Source organism: Lampetra fluviatilis, chromosome 28 (assembly GCF_964198595.1).
Source record: "Lampetra fluviatilis chromosome 28, kcLamFluv1.1, whole genome shotgun sequence".
NCBI lineage: Eukaryota > Metazoa > Chordata > Hyperoartia > Petromyzontiformes > Petromyzontidae > Lampetra > Lampetra fluviatilis.
In genome coordinates this window covers 11291571-11314363 of record NC_136302.1, presented here as the reverse complement: position 1 = coordinate 11314363, position 22793 = coordinate 11291571, and the positions used below count along the sequence as shown (strand labels likewise).

The 22793-nt window shown below is 51.3% G+C and overlaps 1 protein-coding gene across 1 annotated transcript; it reads right to left on the bottom strand.

The window, feature by feature from the left end:
- Positions 1-389: 389 nt before the first annotated feature.
- CTDNEP1 (CTD nuclear envelope phosphatase 1) lies at positions 390-22197 on the bottom strand. Its single transcript, XM_078869695.1, has 8 exons — positions 21955-22197; positions 13033-13099; positions 10663-10781; positions 10007-10078; positions 7701-7817; positions 7391-7502; positions 6280-6364; positions 390-5432 (listed from the first exon to the last, which is right to left on the bottom strand). Exons 1-8 carry the CDS (start codon positions 22120-22122, stop codon positions 5372-5374), a joined length of 801 nt encoding a protein of 266 aa, XP_078725821.1. The 5' UTR covers positions 22123-22197; the 3' UTR covers positions 390-5371.
- Between the last annotated feature and the right edge of the window lie 596 nt (positions 22198-22793).

The window sequence follows — 22793 nt, the reverse complement described above, 5'->3', positions numbered from 1 at the left end:
TAGAGAACTCATCTCGTCCAATTTAAAACAATTGTCACACCCGATATAGAACCATTTCACCGATACAGAACCCCGGTCTCGTCCGATAAGAAACCTGGTCTCGTTAGTGTCACCACACTGGCCGATTCTTTAAAGTCATCATGTACCTACAAACCACGAAACACCGCAAACGGCTTCAACACTCGTCCGTAAAAAAAAAATCATCACAACTGCGTAACTAATCGACGAGTCGCCATCGGCCGCAACTGGGGTCCAAATACATTGCGATTGGTTTGGAGCTGCAGCTCTGATTTAACAAACAAAAAATCCACTGGCTCCTCGTTTTAAAAGCTGCAAACTTCCCTGAATGTTAACAAGACTTTGCACCAGGGGCTCTCAACCAGCAGCCGGTTGCAACAACAAAAAAACCACACGGTTGTTAAAACTAAATAAGCCGATGCTGATGAACAACGACTTTGCATGTTTTATGTAATCAGCAGAAGGAAGCTATTGAAACCGTAAAGGACCCTCCCCCCCCCACCCCGTGGTAGTCAGTCAGGGCAAGGGCAACACGGTCCGTAGCTGTCGGGCAACCGTCGACACACATAGATGACGACCACATAGGTGCGTTGTTCGGCACGATGTCCGACGTTCCGTAACTCGAGCGGACTTGAGGAATTGAGGCTCCCAGCAGGTGGGGGGGGGGGGGGGGAACAACCTCGGACAGCGTTGCCCAACAGCGCGAGGAGGACGCAACCCACAAGTACGCCGGGAGAGCCGCGCGGAGAAGGGACCTTTGGGAGACCGCGGGGAAGCGCAAGTGAAACTACGCGCCAACACATCGAAGAGATGCCACCACCTTAGCTGCTGGAATCGCGGCCAGTAAAACAGTGTCGTTGTTGTTGTTGTCGTCGTCGTCGCCGCCTGCACAAAAAAAAGCAAGATCGTGGACGGAACTATATTCTTGATTCTTTCGGTAAAGTCACGTAGAAGGGAAATAATACAATTAAAAAATACAACTACATTTTCTTGTTTTAAATGTTGTTTTATTTTTCTAATTTTATTATTTCCCTTCTAAATGTTATTGTTTAAAATGTAATTGGTTACTTTTTTATTCTATTGTTCCCCTTCTACGTGACTTTACCAAAAGAACCAAGAATATGAATCCCGGCAGTCACGAAAGCTTTAAAGTGTACCGAACGGTCCGGCCGGGAGCACGAGAAGAGAAATATTGAGAGGCGGATGACCCCAGGCCCACAGACTCGGGACGGCGGCTTCGGCCGACGCGGTGGAGTCAGCCACCCCGCGGTCGAAGCGAGCGGTCATCCGGCAACCTCGAACCCAATGCGTTATATTTGGATTCAAAACGTGTTAACAATAATTTATGGCAACCGGAACAACATTAACTTGGATATCGCGAGATGGAAATGTTCAGTGGCGGAGGCGCGTTTACAAAGGGGTGGCTGGCTTGGTCTTTACGGACGTAATTTCTGTAACTCATTGGGTTTTTTTTTTTGGGGGGGGGGGGGGGGGGTATGGACAGGGACAAAAATGATAACAAAAATATAAGCTTGCGATCTCGTACGGAATCGGGAACTGAACCCATCAGCGGCACAGACGACCGGCGGCGAGGCGGCGGTGCGGTCGACAAACAAAACCCCTTGGCGCGAACACCATCGCGGGAACTGCGATCGTTGGCGTTTTTTTGTTGATGTTGCTGTAATCAATGAGACCAGTGTGGCACAGCTTTGAGCGTTTGGCGCGTGTCGATGCCCCAGCATCATCGGCGGCGGCGGGGGAAAAAGTGCAAATAGACCGCCACAGGTCGCCCATCTCACGTCAAGCCAACGGGGCCGGCCGTCTCGAGAGTTGGCGGAGCTTCGGGGAGAAGCGGCCATCGTGTGACTCGCACCCCACAGGGGTCGTGCCGCGTTGCTCGGCGGAAAGGTTTCCTCCACCTGGCCCCTCGATTCGCAAGTACGCGGCGCACACGTGCCCTGCGTGTCGATCCGCTGGGTGTGTGCGTCGTTCGCGATCTGCCCGCGCGTGAATCGTTTCTCTCGCGGAGTTCCGCGGGGGGGAGGCCGTCGCTCGCCGTCGCCAAGATCGACATTTCATCGTTTTACAAAAAAAACTCGGACAACTTGACGCAGACTTCGGATTAGCACCAGTGCATTCGTTCTCGCTCGCTTAGTCGCGACTGGCCTCCCTCCCCCTCTTGGTCGCTCGCACAGCATATGTTTACAAACCCAGCACGCGTGCGTGCATGCGTAGACAGACGGGCACGTACGTACGTAGATACCCGCGCGTGCGAGCAGTCGCACGACGTTATCAAGATAACTCGCGAATGTAGGAGGCTGCCAAAACGTTCTGGGTACATAGTTAATAATAAATAAGATGACAGTTGTACTTCTTTATTTAGAGCTCTTATTTGTTAATTAATTCAACGTCCTTTATTTAACCACATGAGAGCCATTCCAACGTTCTTTTGTCCGGGCACTCCGGATGTCCTCGATGTTACTTTTTTTCACTGGCACAACCGAGCCGCACCGGCACGGGGCCCTCATGGCCCCGGTGGTTTTTCCACTGGCTGTCTGTTGAGCCGCGCCTGAACCAAAGCGCGAAACGTTGTTTAAGCTATTTTAAACTATTTAAAATTTTATATTTTACCAGGTAGGGACCACCGAGTTCGAAAGCTCTTTTTCAGAAGCGACCTGGCCACGAATGATATCCCAAATGACGTGGCTTATCAGGTGGAAATGTATAGCAGCAGCCAATGACTCTAACCGCATGTCGATTCTAAATGTGGAGGGACAAACTCGAGAAAAATCCCCGCGACCACGGAGAGAACACGCAAACTTCAAATATACAGGCGTCAAGGTCGGGATCGAATCCACAACCTCCTGTATATCAGACGAGGGAGTTAACATCTCGTAGCCACCGTGGCACCCGCTGAAGATCGGAATCTTGCTCGGAATTGAGCCGTTCCAGGGGCGGAGGGGGTTATTAATCGTCGATTCAAATACCAAATAATGTATTAACGTGCGATGTTAGCGGCACGGTTTGGGTGCTGCAGTGGAAAAACCACCAGGCGATTTCCGAGACTCGTTTAGGCCAGCTCGGTTGTACAGAATTCCACGCAGAACTCCTTGAGAAAGTTGTCAAATCGATGCCATGCCCAGGTTAATGAAAGGCCTCGCATTCATCTTACTCTCTTAATGGAGGGCTCGGGATAGTGCACTTATCATCCGATAACACTACACGAGGGCAACAGTTTAAACTAAAAAGTAAGTGCTTATCCATGCATACTTTTAACGTTCGGCTCTCCAAACTCGGATCTTCCTCGCCACTCTGTATTTACACATTTCGCGTATGCTTGCGTACACACGAACCGCAGTTGCAAAAACGCACTCAGAAATTTGACACGTCGTCCAGAGCTATCGAGAGCAAATCAACGTTTTTACTCGGTTTCGCATCGTCAGGGTTTACGATTCTGAGGGGGCTCAACTGGCCAAAATGTTGACCGTGATCGATCGATATTATACCCTGCGACTGACATAAACAAATCCTTTCTGAATGATCTTGTGGGTTCGCTGTAGCAGTAACGGTTTAGGATTGAGCACGCGTGCGCGCGTGACTATGCGCGAGCGTGCAAATTCACAGCGGAAACCGGCAGCCACACGCGCAAAGCTAAGGACCGCCGATTCCCACGCTCAGAGGCAGCGTTGCGGCCGCTCGCTACCCTTGCACCTGCGTGCGTGTGTGTGTCGGGGGTGGGAACCGGGCACCACTTGTTTGGTCACGGCAAGCTCACCACCGCGGCCAAGCAGAACAGCTCCACGTTTGTGTTCCCCTTTTCGAGAGCCGTCAAATAAATTCTGCGAATGCGTCGTTCATATTTCCTGCCTCGAAATGCTGAAGGCCCCGTGACGAGATCTCTCTGCAAGTACCAATCGACAAGGTTTTAAGCACGGCCGCCAAATGTGAAAAACCAACCCTCCTCTACGCAAATGTGGTTACCCGGGTCTCCAATGCACACAAGATTAACGGTTCTGAATGGGCTCTCATGCGGTAAATGACACGTACCGACCGCCAGCCCGCAGCAGAGATGCCAAAAAAAACACAACGCAGTCCCCCCCCCCCCCCCCAGTTGCGCAGTGACGATCGGAAACCACACTCTCCGAAATTTTTCTCCGCAACTCTCGCTCCCCCATCAATCCCCAATTGGTACAAACGCAGCGCTCCGAGTACTCCGTCCCTGGAGCTCACGCAACACCTCAACCCCGCGCGGGCATCGCGTCAACTCCACCACAATCTTCAACTCGACTCCTGGGGAGATGCCCGTCACACGGCGTGTGCCGAACACTCGAGAGGAGGCGGGGGGGGGGGAAGAGGCTCAACACGCGGGCATAGCCCTCAACATCGCGCGTGGATTACGAATGGCTGCGTGGGAAAAAAATAAACATACGTTGATACACAGCGCGAGGGATGGGGCTTGTGTTGTTTCCTTCCTCCTTCATTCCTTTTCCTTCCTCCCAGGTGGGCAACCGAGAGACAGACCGGGGGGAACAGTTGCCGACGAAGAGAAGTGCGTTAAAACTTTACAACCCCTGACGAACGCGCACGCATGCGTGCGCGCGTACATGACAGCGGCTGGTAGTGCACAGCAACCTCCCAAAAAGTCAGGGCCTCCACCCACCGCCGACCGCCACCGCCGACCGGGCGAGGCGAGGAGGCTGCTTGGGTTCCCCGTTGCCGACGAGGTGGAGGAAGGGGGAGGCGCGGCAAATGCCCGAGGATTCGGAAAAGCACCGCTGAAGCAGAGGCATTGTTTCTGGGGGGTTGTGGCAGACGGAGAGGAGAGGACGGACCGACGGGACGGACGGGACTGATGATCGTGCCGAGGACAGGGAGGGTCAAAGGGAGGAAAAAATAAATGTATCGCTCATCGGGCATCAATTGAAAGGAGAAATCGTGGAAATAATACAATTTTAAGATTAAAAAAAATTAATCATTCAGGTATTAACAAGATGGATGAAGTAATTTTTTTTTTCCTGCTACAATTGACTGTACATATATATAGTTATATATATAATGTTATTGTCCTAAAGAGATAAACAAAATAAAATAAAACTTTTGCGGTGTGACGTAAGGTTTTTTTTTTTGCTCTTTCATCGTTCGGGTCCAGCAAAAGGAGTCCACCGCCTTGCAATTCGCGGTCGACACAGCCCCAACGCCGCCATGTTCCCAGCATGCCGAGCAGCAGGACTTCCTGTCGCCAACGAGACGGTGCGCGGGTGTTGGAGAGGGCCGCGGGGGGAGGGGGGGGGCCGAGCTGGAGGGGTGCTGTTTGGGGGGCAAGGTCGGAGGGCGATGGATGGGGGAGCGCGCGTCACCAAAGACGGTGCTGGTGCAGGTTTCGACTGAGGACTGACCTCACGTCCGCTGTGAACCTGCAACACACGACGCACACAGACAAACGTGGACCACATCACGATGACAAAGAATCACCCCCGCCCCCCCCCGTCGAGCCTTCAACTGACTGTTGAGACAACCACTTCGAGAGATACCCTAACATTCATGCAATGAACACAGTATGACCAGAGAGATATTAGCATGATCTTTGTGTTCCTTAAATTACTATCTACAAGTGCTATTAACGATCACACATTCAGGCCGCCATGGCACATGAGGCCAGCAGAATCCCCGGGCCACCTCCGTCTTCCCCAGTGGTGGGTGTTTACATCCAGCAAACAGGTACTGATTTAAGTCTGAGCAGACCTAGGGGAGGCCCAGGATGGGTTCAAATATTTTTCGCCACGGTTACTGACGCGAGCGGGAATTGAACTCGGGGTTGCTGGGTTAGTAGCGCATTGCGCTAAACCACTGCACTTCCGCTACCATTGGGTTAGACAGGCACAAACACACACACAAAGACCCCCCCCCCCCCCCCGTTTTAGCCTCAACAGACTATTGGGACAAGTGCTGTTAGCAAGCGCCTATGAAGGCCGGCATGGCACATGCAGGGTGGTGGGTGGCCAGCACCACGCCTTTGTCTCCCAAGTGACGATGTTTACACGCCATACCAAATACTTATTTGAGGCCATGTCGACCTAGGGGAGGCACAGGACGAGTTCAAACATTTATCAGGGGTCGCCGGGTTCGTAGCGCAGCCAGCTAGCCACTTACACGACCACTCCCCACAACGCTCAACCAATTACAGACACACACCCCAAATACACGCACGCACGCACACGCGGACCCTGGCCCACGCCGTGACGCGCGGAGAGAGAACGGCACCTGAGTGCGTCGAGCATCGGCAGGAGGTTGAGGAGCGCCGTGTCGCTGGGGTCGCTGAACCACGACTTTATGGGGATCGCATTGTCTGTCGCAAGAACACACACGTGCACGCAGAGGCAGGTACACACATGCACACAGGTATACACCGTGGGTAAGAACGTAGTCACAAGTGTAAACAGACACGTAAAATAGTAACGAATGCAAGCAGGCAAACTGGCACACACACACACACAGCACAGCAACACGCACGAACAGCCCCGCGCACACACACACACTATGCTTGTGAAGGCATAAGCACAAGCACGGCCCTTTTGTCGATCCACTGCTGGATGAGGGCCTCCCCCCACACGCCCTGCGGGTCGTGGGAAGTTGAAGGTGTGGAGAGTAGATGTTGGGAGCATATTACAGCACAACGATTGATGTTTCTCCACTGCCCTCTGCTGACAAGATAGCCCCTCTAAGCAGCACCTGTTATGCATAGGGGGTTGCGGTGGCCCGACAAAGCACTCTACCCTGTTTAGCTTTTGAGATGTGGCGAGCTCGTGCGCCTACCAGGTGATTTTTCACTGCATCGCGCGCTTTCAGGTGCGCTTCTGCGGCCGTCTGGAACGCTCTTCCACCCGATATTCGGTAGCCACTGGAGCTATGCACTTATATCACCGACATTGAAACCTCATTTCTTTAGAACTGCTTATTATGGGTTAAGTTTGTTATCCTTCGCCCGCACCTCCGATTAGCGCGGTTGGCTACATACGGTGCGAAAGACGTGCAACATACACACGTACATATTGTTGGTGTGCGCTGTGCGTGCTGTGTACATCTGGCGCTGTGCGCCACGCTTGCGTGTCTGCTGCGCACGCGTGCATGCGTAGGTAAACGTGGGGGGTTGGTGAAGGGGTGGAAGGGGGGAAGTGGGGGGGGGCGGCGGTTGGTTTGGGGGGGGGCAGGACAAATTCAGTTATCACTCGCTACTGACTGAATTGAACTCGGGGTCATTGGGCTCATAGCGCACCGCGCCACCGCTCGACAATCCGTTGCAGGCTACACAGGGTGGTGGGGTGATCGTCGTCGTTGTGTGCCGTGCACGCGGATGTCGCGTGCGCTTCGTTACCTGGGTGGCCCCGGTAAGCGCTGGGTGAGTTGTCCAGAATGACTATGCTAGCCAGGTCTCCATGCACCGCCATCAGGTTCTTCGTGTAGCTGCCCAGCTCCACAGTACAGTGCTGCGAAGGACGACACACGAGCCAAGAGGTTAGGGTCACCGTCTCGCTTCGCAAGGCATTCGAACAGAAAATCAGCAGCGGCAGTGGCGGGATGCAATTGTCCGTTTAATGTTGCGAGCCATTTCAAGGTCATCCCTGGTGGTGGACGAGCGCTGTCCGCTTGCTCCACCGGAATGCGCGCGTTGTATCGGCCCTCACCTGTCTGTAGTATCTCCTCTGCAGGATGCTGCGGTTGTTGTCCAGCTTTTCGGCCACTGCGGAGCCGTAGATCTCCATGCTGGCCGTGAACACGACCAGCTCGTACCACTGGCTCACCTGTTGGGGTGGGAGGGGGGGGTAAGGCGGCGGGTCGAGACACTTGCCAGCTTCATTCTGTGACTAACGGGACCATGCACTGTGGCAGGCCTACATAGCCTTAACAGACTGTAGAGGCAAGTGCTGTTAGCGAGTAGCACCTATGAAGGCCGGCACGGTACACGGAGGGGTTGGGTGGCCAGCAGCACGTCCGGCCACCTTCGTCTCCCAAGCGGCGACGTTTGCCCACCGCACCAGATACTCATTTGAGGCCGAGTCGACCTAGGGGAGGGCCCAAGACCCGGTCTTACATTGACCGTGAGTGGAATTGAACTCGTGTCGCGGGGTCCGTCGCGCTGCCCTACTGCTCACCGCCTACATGGACACGGGGAGTCTATACACATACAGTATATACAGTATATAATTAGAGGAAGTAGCCGTCACTGACCGACGCCACCCCTCCCAATCCCCAGCATCCCAAACTCCCCACTCCTGGGTGTGCCCCCCCACCCTGCACGTGAAAACACCCCGGGCCCCCCCCCCCACGCAGCTCCCCCCCCAGCTGCCACCCTCCCATGTGTCCCCACCCACAGCCCCCTCCCCCTAGCGCACGTCACGCATACACAGCGAGGCCACAGGAGGCCAAGCAACCAGGCAAACGTCCAAACTCTGTTTCGTTTACAAACGTCCCTCTCGCCCGGCACTAATTAAACATAAATAAAAATCGCTAACAACTCGAAATGCTAAATTAGCGAACACGAGCAACGAGCACGCCGCCGTCACCGCCGCCCCCTTGTTTAGCCGTCGCCGCCGAGGGGCGCCGGTGACCCAACCGCGGACGGGGTCACGCCACGACGACGCCGACGCAATCGTTTCCAGATGCCGCTTGCGACACGCCGGCAAACGGCGCCCGGGCCCACTGTGCCGGTCTCGTGCCATTTGCAAGCTCGCTCCATTGCGGCGCGACACCAAACCGCGAACTCGTGGTCATTAAACGATTTTCATTTTACCAGGTAAGGCCCACTGAACTATTTGCTTATTTTTCACAAGTGGCCTGGTCACATTTGATAGTTCAACCAAGTGGTTTATCACGTGAAAATGTATAGAAGCTAAATACTCCACGCAACCACAAGGAGGACATGCAAACTCAAAATATACAGGCGCCAGGGTTGGGATTGTACTCGCGACTCCCTGCATACCAGGCGATCGTGGCACCCCACACCACCGAGGGACACCGTCACGTGGTCCACCCCCCCGCCCCCCCCCCCCCCGGCACTGCGTCGTGGTAAAGCCTTGGACCACAACAAGGGTAAATCCGAGACCGGACCGAGGCTCAGACCGCATGGGCGAATTCAGTCGCATGAAAATATCAACTGCTCTTCTATTCTGAGTCTCAAATCAATTTTGTTTTAACTGGGTGATAACTCAAAGAGACCACGATGAGTTACATATGCAAGAGTGTTCGAGACTATGATAGTCTGGCAGTAGCGGGCGATGATCGCTGCTGTGTGTATAAACCCAATTGACCCTAATGCCGGCAAACACAATGGCCTACGCTTGCGAATCACATCAGGGAATCTTTACCGTCCGTTGTGAAGCAGACGTATTAACATGGTTATTAGGCCATTATGAAATCAACTCTCCCTTTAATGAGTGAGCGCGCAATGAGTTCTGAATCTCTGATATTGCCCGTCGTGTTCTGGACGTAACCGCCTGTCCAGAGACCCATATTCCACAAAATGAGTTGTGAATACTGCAGATTGAGTTCTGGATACGACTTACCGAGTTCTGATTCGTGAACGCCGATGTGAAGTGTGCTAGCTGAAAAATCAGCGGGCGTGCGGGTGCTCGGTGCGTGTTACGATCGCAGGCTCGTCAGAGATTGCAATGTTTTTGGGAGGCCTTCATCCAGCAGGAGATTGATTATGGCCGGGCCAATTATGGTAACATCGATAATGATGACGACGATTACATTTATCTCATCCGACTACTATCAGAAACGTTCACGTTCTCACAAATGAGACCGAGATACACCAAACCGTCCCCGAACCCCAACATAACCTCGACCGAACACCGGACCCTCAGCGAGTGGCAATTGGAGCTAAGCTTGCACGCGAGCGAACGTGAACCCGGCGGGCGGGCGGGCGGGCAGGCGGCACGGCGGGCCCGTGTCGCGCTACCGTCGGGAGCCGCGCGACGCGTGAGCTCACCACTTCGAGGAAGAAGTCGACGTGAGGCCTCTTGTGCACGAAGAACCGCACTGGGTGCCTGTCGATGATCACCTGCGGAGCGCGCACACCCACAAACCGCTGTCGCTTGCTTCCCGAGACAAACCCCTCCTGTAGTTGCAGCTAATTACACGCAACTAGGGCTGACATTGCCAATGCATCAGATCTGTCTGTAATGCGGATGGCACGATTACTCTCGTGAAGATCGTCCGATGTAGATTATTTACTAGGAACTAACTCCAGAGGCACCCGCCAAATTGATCATAGGGTTGGCCAAAACTTGGGAGACACCAACCAGAGTGAAATTGACAACAGGGTATTTCAGTGGCTGTTAGTTTTAAAGGGGAAACCCGACCACAAATAAAACAGTCGATAGTAATTTTTTGTCCTTTGATCGACTGTATCGACTGATCGTCGTGGGGTTTTTTATCCTCAGTTACAATAAAGTCGCTAACGGAGTTGGCCCTATATACCCCAACATAGGCCAGGCAGAGCTTGGGAAATGATTGTCAACGGTGGGGACTGCCATTCCCACTCGTCGAATTTTCCCATGCTCCTCTCTTTCTCTCTCTCTCTCTCTTCTCAATGACATTGACTATTCATTTGATTAAAAAAATAGTCCCGGCTGCGGCGCTCACCTTGAGAATGAAATCCGGCGGCGTGCCCGGCCGCACCATGGTGCGCGACATGCCGTCGTGGTGCGAGTGGATGAGCGTCTCGTCGAGATCCAGCACCAAAATCTTCCGCCGCACCTGGCCTGCACCGCCGGCACGGACGCAAACGGCGTCACTCCTCGCAAGGGGCTCTCGACGCCGATGAGCGGTCAACGACAAACTACTTTCTTGAGCTGCGTGGCCGAGTGGTACGATACACTACGTGGAATGATACAGTAATGCGGCGCCGCACCCTCAGTTGGCGAAATGTTAACTACCTTAATTCTAGATTTGAAGCTTTCGTGACTGCAAGGATTCATACTATTTGTTTTTTTTTCGGTAAAGTCACGTAGGTAAAAAAATGAAATAAAAATTAATAAAAATAATAATATAATCACTTTTTTTTACCTACGTGACTTTATCGAAAAAACTAAGAGTATGTTAACTATCTTGCCAGGTGTACAGGAGGTCGTGGGTTCGATACCAAACCCGACGCTTGTATATTGGAAATTGCATGTTCTCCCTGTGGTCGAGTGGATTTTTCATCAGGTCCTCCGGTTTTTCCATCCACATTTAGAATCAACGTGCGTTTAGAGTATTTGGCAGCATTACATTTTTAACATGACAAGACACTGCGTTGAGCTTTCACTTGGGGGCAGGTCGCTTCTGAAAAAGAGCTGTATCGCTCAGTGGGCCTTACCTGGTAATAGAAAAACAGTTTAGTGTAGTTTTATATGTGTCCCGGCATCTTACTGTGCGTGTGCGTAGTACATCGTATCTCGGCAAACTTTATCGTTACATTTATGGGGAAATTGTTTTCGCTGAACGCGTTTTTCTCTTCAAGGCGGCACTTTTCAGCAACGCATCTACCGCGTTAAACGAGGACCACCTGTACATTTAATTGACATACTTTGCCCATCTCTTGCCACAGGGGTTTGGCCATCAGATCCTTGCACCATCAGAGGAGCCACTAGGTGGCGACAGTGACTCACACACGGATCGCTGAGCTTGCAGGCCCGCTGCAGCCTACCACCTACCATAGCTTGCGGCAAGACTATCATCGCTTGCCTCACACCCAAATAGCAACAATCTCCCGTTCGCAATTTTCAACAAGTGTCAAGTTTCAAGATTATTTTGGTTAGCCAGGTGAGAACTGAAGAGACCAGGATAAGTCTCATTCGCAACGAGTGACCTGGGTCACCATAATGACAGGCACGAATGGATACAATTGGTGTAGATTGCAGGTCCAGCCGGTGTGCCTTGCTGATAAGACCCAGTTGGCTGAAACCGGTCCCAAGAGTTTGCTTGCTTTTAAACGAATGCTGCTGGATAATATTGGTCTTGAGAACCAATAGACCGATGACTAAAACAAATATTGTGTTTGTGTGTGGAGGCACAATACCGAAACGGAGGAGAGGTTATTGACGTTACTGCTAAACGTTATACATGTTGGAAAACACGTGATCGCACGTGCAGAGTGATGCTGGACTTTGATCTTCCGACGTACACACACACCCGCTAATCTGAGCGGTGGGATTCTGTCGTCATTATTTAATGAATCATCATCACCAGCTGTGGTTTAGGAGAGTTTCTCCTTTGGCTACCAATCCTTCATCAGTCTCGTCCATTCACCATTACGCTATTCTTGTTAGCAATGAGATCCTGCCCAAGCCCACTCAATTTTCATGACAAATCGTTTGGTGATGCTGCATTGGAGGTTGTGCACAAGCACAATTAACAAATTGAAACATTGTATTTATTGACCGTTGTGAAGTATTCGTCGATAATGCTGTGGCCTGAGAAGTAATTTTTTTTATTGCCAACGTTTCGGGCAATAGCCCTTCTTCATAGCACATGAAAGAAGGTCGATTTGCCGAAATGTCGCCTGTTATATATTTTTCCTTTCAAGGCCACAGCATTATTGACAAATGTGCGCTTTAGACTTCTCAGCACTCCCCCGACGCACGTGTTCCTATTCCGGTTCCCGAGTGTACTTCCCACAATGCATCTCACCATGCTTCTTTGCACACTCACAGCTGCCATTCTATAGTGCTTTGTTCAGTGTCCCTGTGTCTTGCCCGTACAACAAAGCGGGTGATATGCATCGACTGCAAACGTTCTTTTTTTAAGCACGCCGGAATGCTGCTATTTCACAATCAACTTTTCGTTCGCCTTCCATTCAAAGGATGTAAAGGAATACGTAAAGCCACGAAACTACATCTCTTTGTTTTGCAAGTACATAGTTCAACTGCGTACAAAAGTGACTTTTGAAAGGAAAAAAAAATCACTCAGGACCACGGACCCCGGTGAGAAGCCCCCCACCCCCCCTTTCCCGTGCGGATCCCCTCTACTCACTGAGCCGCACGCGAGATGTGGGCGAGAGGGGCAGCAGATCGTACCGCACCGTCTGATACTGGATAATCTGCACGCCAGACGCACACAAACGCATTGCGGTTTGTCAAAAAAAAAATCACAGCCAGCGACGACGCACGGAAATCCGACACCCGATGCTGCCCACGTTACAAAGCGGCCCCGGCAACGAAACAGTCGAGATTGGACAGACACATGAAAGCATTGCCACTGGCCGAGCTGTAAGGGGGGGGCGGGTTATGGGTGGGGGGGGAAGTCAAGACGGGGCGAAAGTTTCCATCCCGCAGGGACGGCAGCAGCCGCAGGCGGTGCTCGTCGGGGGGGAGGGGGTCCAGCTTGGAGAGACCGCATCCTAGAAATGCAACACAGTGTGGATTTAGGGGGCATGTAAGACGCAACTGCACCCCCAAGATGCTGGGTCAAGCGTCGGAACATGTGCTCCACGTGAAGAGGGCGGTCATGCATCCGAGGGAATAAACTGAATACATAAATAAATCAAGTGTCAAAGTACTCCCACCACACAGACTTACACACACACATAAAGCAGAGCCTTGTGCGATTCCACGTTTGCGCCAATTGCGGCTAAAATGCTACCACCCCCCACCTCTCGCCGGGTCCACTGCCACACGCTCACTCGCTGACGGTGACGGCAAAACCGGAGTCACAGCAGAGGCGTCACTTGCGTCAGCGCTGTGTCAGGTGTCGGATCCGGCCGTTCGCCCATCTGGCACACAGCACTACCGCCGCCACCACCAGCAACATCAGCACCACCAGTACCACCACCACCACTTACAACAACAGTCGCAATCCACTCAGCGATGAATACAAGGGTGACATTCATCACGTGGCGGCGACGTTCGTGGCATCACCCACGTGCTTGTACCAGGCTAGGTGCACTTAGAGGCTATGCAAAGCGTGGAAGGCTGACTGGTCGGTCGCAGGGCAGACCGACTGGCAGATACACCGCTTGTACTTCCCACTGTGCCAACTTCCTGCATTTTAGTCGACCAGTGCTCTGCTCGTTGGTATGAGTGTTGCTCCTCCGTCCTCCGTTGCTGTTGGAGGGCAACTGAATTGATGCAACGGGCTGATTACCCCATCGCCATAAATACAATTCCAGTGGACTACAGAAAGATAAGCACCACCACCATCATCACCACTGATAAACACCACTACACTTACCGCCACCTCCCCCATCATCATCATTATGACGACCACCACCACCGCCGCCACCACCAAGAGCAGTAGCAGACACATCAAAAGCAGCCATCATCCATCACCACGGGCTCCACGCGGCTGCTGCGCCGGACCGCGGCAGCTTGGTCCACGATGATACGAGCACGTGCAGCGAGTTGGAGCGAGCCCAGTTGCTGCCAGGGCATTCCCAAAATAAATGCCCGCTAACTACCCGCACCACCCCCTCCCCCCTCTACAACCGCCGCCCCCCTTAACCGCACCAACCCCTAACCTGGTGGCTTGCGGAGAGGGACACGGAGCTGGCGGCGTCAGCTGTGGCAGGAATTCCCGCCACCTGTTGCCGCTGTTTTTTTTTTACGTACGTGGAAAAGGGACGGCCGAAAGCACTGCGGTGGCCGAGAGATTCGTCATCACCCAACGGTGACCGCCGCTTCGACGCCGTACGTTAGACGGTGCGACGATTTCCTACTGCTATTGAAATCACTTGAAACTGCGATGGGAATTCCACTCGGTTTGTTCTTCTGTGCGCGTGCACAGCGGATTATAACGGAGTCATTAATTGCAAGGCATTCTGCTCAATTCCACCCTTTGGTAAAACAAAATAAGCAAGAGGACATTTCCACCACGTGGAAGTTTTAAACCTCAAGATGATTATGGTTGGGGGGGGGGGGGTAACAACCGCGAATTTCGTCGTTTAAGAGCTGACGGCTGTAATGTAGCCTGCTCCATTGGTCAGCGATACTTTTAGTAAGCATTTTTATTTTAGTCGCAAGTCTAGCTGACGACAACAACATCATGTGGAATTACGTCTCTGGATTAGTCAAACGTCAGTCTGTAGATTTCATTTGAGTGTTCTCTTAAGTCTCGTCGACGAGACGAGTCAAACAAGTAGTCCACAAACGGTGGTGCGAGGGGGCGTAAAAAAAAATGTCCACCCTAATATTTCCAGGGCAGTCAAGCAATAAACTCGGTCTGTATTTTTTTAATATGTACCAAGCCAATTAACACTTTTGGTCTTCCTCGGCGCCTCAGTCTCCAGTGACGTTACTAAAACTATTTTGGGCTGCGGCTTGCACAGATTACCTCATTTTCGCTGGGTCTTAGTCACATTTCAATCTCTGGTGGGTTAGTCTTGATTTTTTCGAATCCGCTCATAATCATCGTCGACTCAAATTAAACTCACGCGCACTCCGTTGACGAATATTTGCATCACTAATTTCGTTGGTAAAATCAATGCTGCCACTGGCTGGATTGAGGCCATCCAGCTGGGAAGAGGATCCCAGCCAACGGAGATGACAGAACATCCCCTACTCGCTCCATTGACTCTCTCCTGGACATATTGCACCCACCCCCCTCTGCCACCACCGCCGTCCTCCTGCGAGCAAACCCAATAACCCCAACCGAATGGGACGTCCACCAGCTGCGACAGAATTTGGAAATTTGTTATTTTACAATCACATGCGGGATTTGTGGGATGAAGTGGTGGCTGCTGTGTTTAGCGCGCTGCACTATGAACCCGCAGGCCTGAATTCAATCCCCGGCCGTGGTTAACATCAGTAGCGAGTGATATTTTAACTGGTCCTGGGCACCCCCCCTCTATCACAAACCAGCGGTGAAGTACGTACGGTACAACAACCCCTAAGACTGGCACGGCATGGTGCGGCCTTCATCCATGGGTGAAATTACAATTGGCCCCAACTTACTACTCATTATTAATTAGTATGTAAATACAGCTGCATCTCAATACGCTGTACAGGATGCAGGACGATCGCATCCCAGGGACACCAGTGAAAACAGGACAAATATACCGAATATACTTTGATATTTAAGATACTTCACAGATAGCAGTCGATGAGATAGAGGTCTTGGGCATGGGTTTGAACAGTGGCAGGGAGTCGGCATCACAGATGGCTGTGGGGAAGGAATTACAGACTACTGAGGCAGAATCAGAGACGTAGCAAGCAGCCATTAAAGCGGAGGTTGAGCAGTTTTCAAGGAAGGCTAGAGTCACTAGAGTGGCGATGGGATATCGAGACTGTGTGAAATAGAGAGACTTTAAAACCAGTCAGGAGCACTATACAAAAAAACACACGAAGGGGGAAAAGAGCGAGATTACGTGGGTAGAGGTATGTGGGCGTGAATCGATAAAGGCTCTTAAAGTTGGTAAGGGGCAATCTTTGCAATCTACATCACGAGTACATTTGGAATGAGTTCCATTGTCATAGAGCAGGGGTTGTCAACCTGTGGCTCCGGAGCCACATGTGGCTCTGTGCGGGCTGCTTCGTGACGTAATGTACACGTATTCACACGCATTGCGGCTCTTGAAATATTGAGTCTGTACAGACTTCGAAAAAAAGTGGCTCTTCTCGATATTTTTGCTGCCGACCCCTGTTAAGAGAGCAAGGCGATCACGAAGGCGCTATGTTTCATGGGCAGTCTGTGCTGTGGTTTCTCAGTAGGGGTGATGTCACCATGTGTAGTCCCAATGGAGTATTTTTACAGGTACATTTTTTCACTTGGCAAATTTGGACCACGACACCGGCACACAACGGGCCTACTCTTGTCGATTCATGGCGCGTAATCTTTAACCTCCACTGTGAAGCAGACGGCGTGTATTTCTATGGTTAATACACAGCACAGAATTAACTGGGGCTGCCTACCGGGTTTGAACAGTTAACCTCTGCAACAACAAACGGCGAATGTGCCGCCCCGCTAGGCCGTGTCACCGCCCCCTGTACTTGATTCGGGATTGGATTGGGAGCCAGGGGAAGGAGTGGAGGAACGGGGTGATGTGGTCTTGTTTACAGGGGGCTGATATTTCATGAGCGTTTATTTTCCAGGAATAACGTCTCCACTCACGTCACATTCTTCATTCATTTGTTTTTCAATAATTGCTTTAAGTGATTTATAAATCAATGCATCTTATCTCCTTCTAAAGCAGGTCAGGTTTATAACAAATACATGTTGTAAACACAAAATGACCATAATTTACAGCCACATAACAGCAATGAAATAGACCCACTGAGAGACGTGAAACGACATTGCTCTCTTTTGTTTGCAAAGACATGAGTTTACAGAATATTCGGAACCAATTTTAGAGTGCCCATTCTGATGATTCCTCCTTAAGTTAACCAACTCGGGAGCAAACTCGGGGGAAATACAAACTCAAGTTGTCATCTGTACACAACTGGTCCCAGCAGTCTCACTTCAAGGGAGAGCCATGTTTGTTGCGGTTGTGACTGCAACAAATTTGGGTAGGGAGAGGCCTTCGTGCAGCATTGGAGTGATCATGGCTGATGATGCATGAAGGCTTGTTTTGTGAAATTGCATAAAATATTATTGGACCAAATAATAATAATAATAATGATGACTGTTATTTGAATGACTTATTTTCAATGACATCAGCACTGGCCCTGAGTTCCCAAAGTTTTTTTTTTGCCCAAGACGCTCATAGGCCCCAATGCAGGTTTCGCCCACTCCGCCAATACAGTTTTAGAACTCTTTTACGAGTTCAACGGCCGACCGTAAAAGGATTAAAGCGACGATTATGATACAATGACGAAGACGATGATGAGTGGGGTCCAACGCTAGGCTTTACCGAGCAACAGGAAGCACAAGATTCCACCCAGAGCTCTCGAATATGTTTTCGGGTTCGACCGCGTATTGATTCCCACGATATCCATACACTTTGCTCCACACGTGCTGGGATAAATCTGTATGGCACCTAGGTGGCGACATGTTAACTACCTCGCCTGGTATAGAGGAGTTTTGTCGGTTCAATCCCGACTCTGACGCCTGTATATTTGGAGTTTGCATGTCTCTCCCCGTGGTGGCGTGGATTTTTCTCAGGGTCCTCCGGTTTTGCCCTCCACATTTAGAATCAAGATGCAGAGAATGTGGCTGCTATAACGGTCGACGTGATAAGCCACTTGGTTTGGCTCTCATTTGTGGCCAGGTTGCTTCTAAAAAAGCTACATAGCTCAGTGGGCCTTACCTGGTAAAATAAAAATTGAGTTGAATAGTTTTAGAACCTGAATATTCCAGTTCAGTTTAATAATTTGGTTTCTGAAGAAGCTCACAGCTTATGGAGCAAAACGTAAAACTTCAAACCCCCACACACCAAATTTGATCGCAGCTTGCTCGCTCCGCGTCAACTACCGAGTCCAATGGTCACTCGTCCTTTACATCAAGGTATGGGGGGGGGGGGCGCCACAGGGGGTGGCAATAGCAAAGTCAAACACGCACACACCCTGAGTAATCGTCAATAAATGCCCGACTGACCGCTTGGATCAACCGTTTTTGCAGCAACTGGGGGATTTTCTCGCGTGTGTTTTTGTTGGGCTGTGACGCAAGTTATTTGGCATGCGAGCGCATTTTCAGGAACTTTCAATACTGAACTTTCAGTTCAGTTCTAGAAGAACCCCTCCCCCCCCATGGCAAATGGAGCAAAACGGCGGAGAAAACCTGAACGACACTCGGTACAACTTGGAACTTGCGCACAATCCAGAGCACCTTCACACATGAGCCCGACGTGACATCTACATCTCACCTCAACTACCAGTCATTCTTCTAGCGACACATTCTGTTCAAGCTTACTTACTTTTACTCACAGTTTGAATTGGGTCTGCATGTGCTCTCCAATCCATGAAGTTCTCCGTTTCTTGATATAATTGCAAAAATGCACCTTTCCATGCATAACGGTGCCATTTTCAGTTTACGTGCCAATTTCTTTGTTTATGACCATGGTTATAAATCAAATGTCACAGCAGCTAGAATGCACCGATTCAAAACATTATTTCTTCTTTAGGCCAATCTGTGCGTAAACTTCAATCTCATTACAAACACACTGTCGTCAACAGACATACAATGCAGGTTCATATGCCTCGGGTTAAAGTTAATGGCTAAACCCTGCCAGGGGTTAGGGGACAAGTTTCAAATCAGCTTTAGATTTTCCACTTTTCCTTCTTAATAAAAAAATGGAACGGAGCTTGGCTAGAGAACAAAAAAAGGTGGTTGAAAATTAACAAAGAAGAACTATGGTTGGGCATTAGGTAAATATACCACGAAGAACCCCTGGGTAACCTACGCAGGACTGTTGAGGCAAGCGCTGTTTGTGGGCATCTATGAAGGCCGGCACGGCGCATGAGGGGGTGGTGTAGTCAAGACCCATCCTTTGTGTCCCCAGTACTGATGATTACCAGAGGTGGGACAAAGTCATTGTTATGCAAGTCCAAGTCGAGTCGCAAGTCATCAAATTCATGACTCGAGTCTGACTCGAGTCCAAGTCACATGACTCGAGTCCACATCTCATAGGTGGGACAAAGTCATTGTTATGCAAGTCCAAGTCGAGTCGCAAGTCATCAAATTCATGACTCGAGTCTGACTCGAGTCCAAGTCACATGACTCGAGTCCACACCTCTGATGATTACACACCACAGCATGTACTACTCATTTAAGGCCAAGTCGATGAAGGGGAGGACCAGAACCGCTTTGGATAATTGCCACTTATTATCTGTACAATAACGACTATGCCACTGCTCCCCACTTGCAAATAAACACGTATAGACACCCATATATACATATATAATCATTGAATGGGCGCACCAGCAGATTCACATTTGCAACATCATAGCTCGAGTTCACTTAGTTCCATTGTTCAACGCGGGGTTGTATAAGGAAACGAAGCCATGCGAGAGCAATGTGTAAATGTCACCAGTGGGTCAGGAAGTGATGTGCCCAGGAGTACCACTCAATGACTGTGCCCATGGGGAAGCTTTGATAAACAATCACACTGCACAACCACTACAGTCACACGAGTACGTTCCCTAATATCGTGTGTTCCTTGTTCTGTTCCACAATATAATTCCAAACGTGCATCTTGTATGTATGTTGAACTTCTTTCGCACCGTACGTAGCCAACCGTGAGGTTGCACACTTTTTAAGTCGCATTGCCATTGTCTACGTTAATGAATGACAGTTTCTGAACCACGTTATAGTGGTATATTCACCGTCCACTTATAAGACCCACACACCAAAATATTGAATGGTTGCTTGTTTGAACTAATACAGAGGAGGTGAATTAAAAATAACCTTGATTTTTTTTATCGTACACCATCTCCGAAGATGATCTTTGATGAAACCGAATCTCTGCTGGTACTAACTGTTCCACATTTTCATCCAACCACTGACCTTCCTTGGGTTTGAATTAATGAAATGTTAAGGGACATGTATTTAGTTTTCATGTAGGGTTAAGGGGTTAGGTTTTAGGGGTTCGGGATATGGTTAGGGTTGACGAATCAGAACGAGTAATGGTTACATTCCTGTCAACCGCTTATCAGTGCCCACCTTATTAAACCAATTCAGGCCTTATTGGTCCCCCTGTCCCCTTGTAAATCTCAACGTTCATCCTACAAAGTCCCATGACAAGGTAGAAACACAAATAAATATACATTTATTTTATGTTATGTCCGTAATGAAACGGCTGTACGCCGTATGGACCTGAAAACTGAATTCCCCTGTAGAAGAAAACGGGGTAAACCGTATGGGTTGATATGTATATGGTTAGGAGAGTAGTTGATACTTTTAAAATATATATTTTACTTAAATAATAGGAAGATATTGACATTTTGGTTGACTGGTTCTCTTCATAGCATTCAAATTAAGATGCACACATAACTCATTCATGATTCTACACAAACTCAGCTACAGATCACAACTATATACGCATACTTTGGGACGTACCATCATCACTACACGCACACGAAATCACGCGTACATACAAAGGTACAAACATGTACTGTACTCCAAGTTGTACATAAGCACATACACACACTAAATATACAGATGTACTTGCTCACAAGTACACACACTGGTGTACACTCACACGGCCGTCACGCCACACGAGCGACGGTGACGTCACCGCAGCGCGTCGTGCCAGGCTGGGTGCATTTCGAGGCCACGGGAAGTGTCCGATTGAGAGGAGTGTGAGATGCACCGTGCTCAGGTGCTCGCATCCCCTAAGGCGCGCGCACACTCCCAACACGTACACAGATGCGCGTTACCCTTTTGTCGACTATTGGCTACAAATGCCAAGTCCCAACACACCACCACCACCAATCCGCCATGGTCAATCCACTGCTGGATGAAGGCATCCCCAAGGAACCTCCATCTCTCACTTGACTGCGGTGGTGTAGTAATCCACCCAACTCCTGCACACGAGAAAACTCCGTCGCTCTCACACACAACACACACAACTAAGACACTTCAGGAACCACAACGGAGTTACGTGGCATTCGTCGTCCTGGACGGACGCTCTTTTTGCCGGCCGCTTTCACGCGCAAACACAAACCTGAATAACACAGACACCGTCATCACACTGTGTGCCTACAACGTGCACAAAATAACAATCGTTAACAGCGGCTTCCCACGCAAACGAGCCGAGCGGCGGCCTCCACAAGAAAGTTTTCAATCTGTGCATGTTAACCCACTGACATGTAGATCAGAAACGTGGTGGTGGTGGGGGGATTAGCAGGTAAAATGACACGAAAGACGTACGTGGCGAAAATGGGCACACAGAGACCGCACGCACGCAACGGTGGACATTCCACGTTCGTATGGCAGGGGACATATTCGAGGGAGCGGGAAGAGAGATCGCGCCCGGGGCCTGGTCGCCTACGGACCCCCCGGCCTTGCCTGCCCGCCCCTACCCACCGTCCGGATCTGCCGACGGAGGACGTAGAGCACGAAGCTCCAGGCCTTGAGCAGTAGCGCGTAGAGCTTGGCAACGGCGGAGATGAGCGTGCGCAGACCGAGTAAGAGGTAAGTCTTCATGACGAGCGCGGCTGACGCCTTCGCCTCCCGGCCGAGGTGAGACGACATGGAGACCGCCGCTCCGTCCGTGGCTCTCACCTCCTCCTCGACACCGCCATCTTCACCCCTCCCCTCCCCCAGGAGTCCCCCGCCACGACTTCCGGCGAGCCCGGCGGAGCGAAAGGAAGTGACGTATTAAGTGAGGAAAGCCCCTCCCATCTCGCCACACACTCCACTCCCATCTACCCCCACGCTCCCCCCACGCTCCCCCCCCCACTCCCACCTCCCCCCACGCTCCCCTCCCACCTCCCCCCACGCCCCCCCCCACTCCCACCTCCCCCCACGCCCCCCTCCCATCTCCCCCCACGCCCCCCCCCACTCCCACCTCCCCCCACGCTCCCCTCCCATCTCCCCCCACGCCCCCCCCCACTCCCACCTCCCCCCACGCTCCCCTCCCACCTCCCCCCACGCCCCCCCCCCCCACTCCCACCTCCCCCCACGCCCCCCTCCCATCTCCCCCCACGCCCCCCCCCACTCCCACCTCCCCCCACGCTCCCCTCCCACCTCCCCCCACGCTCCCCTCCCACCTCCCCCCACGCTCCCCTCCCACCTCCCCCCACGCTCCCCCCCCCACTCCCCTCCCACCTCACCCCACTCCCACCTCCCCCCACGCTCCCCTCCCACCTCACCCCCTCCCTCCGATCTCCCACCTCCCTCCTATCTACCCCCGTCCATCTCCC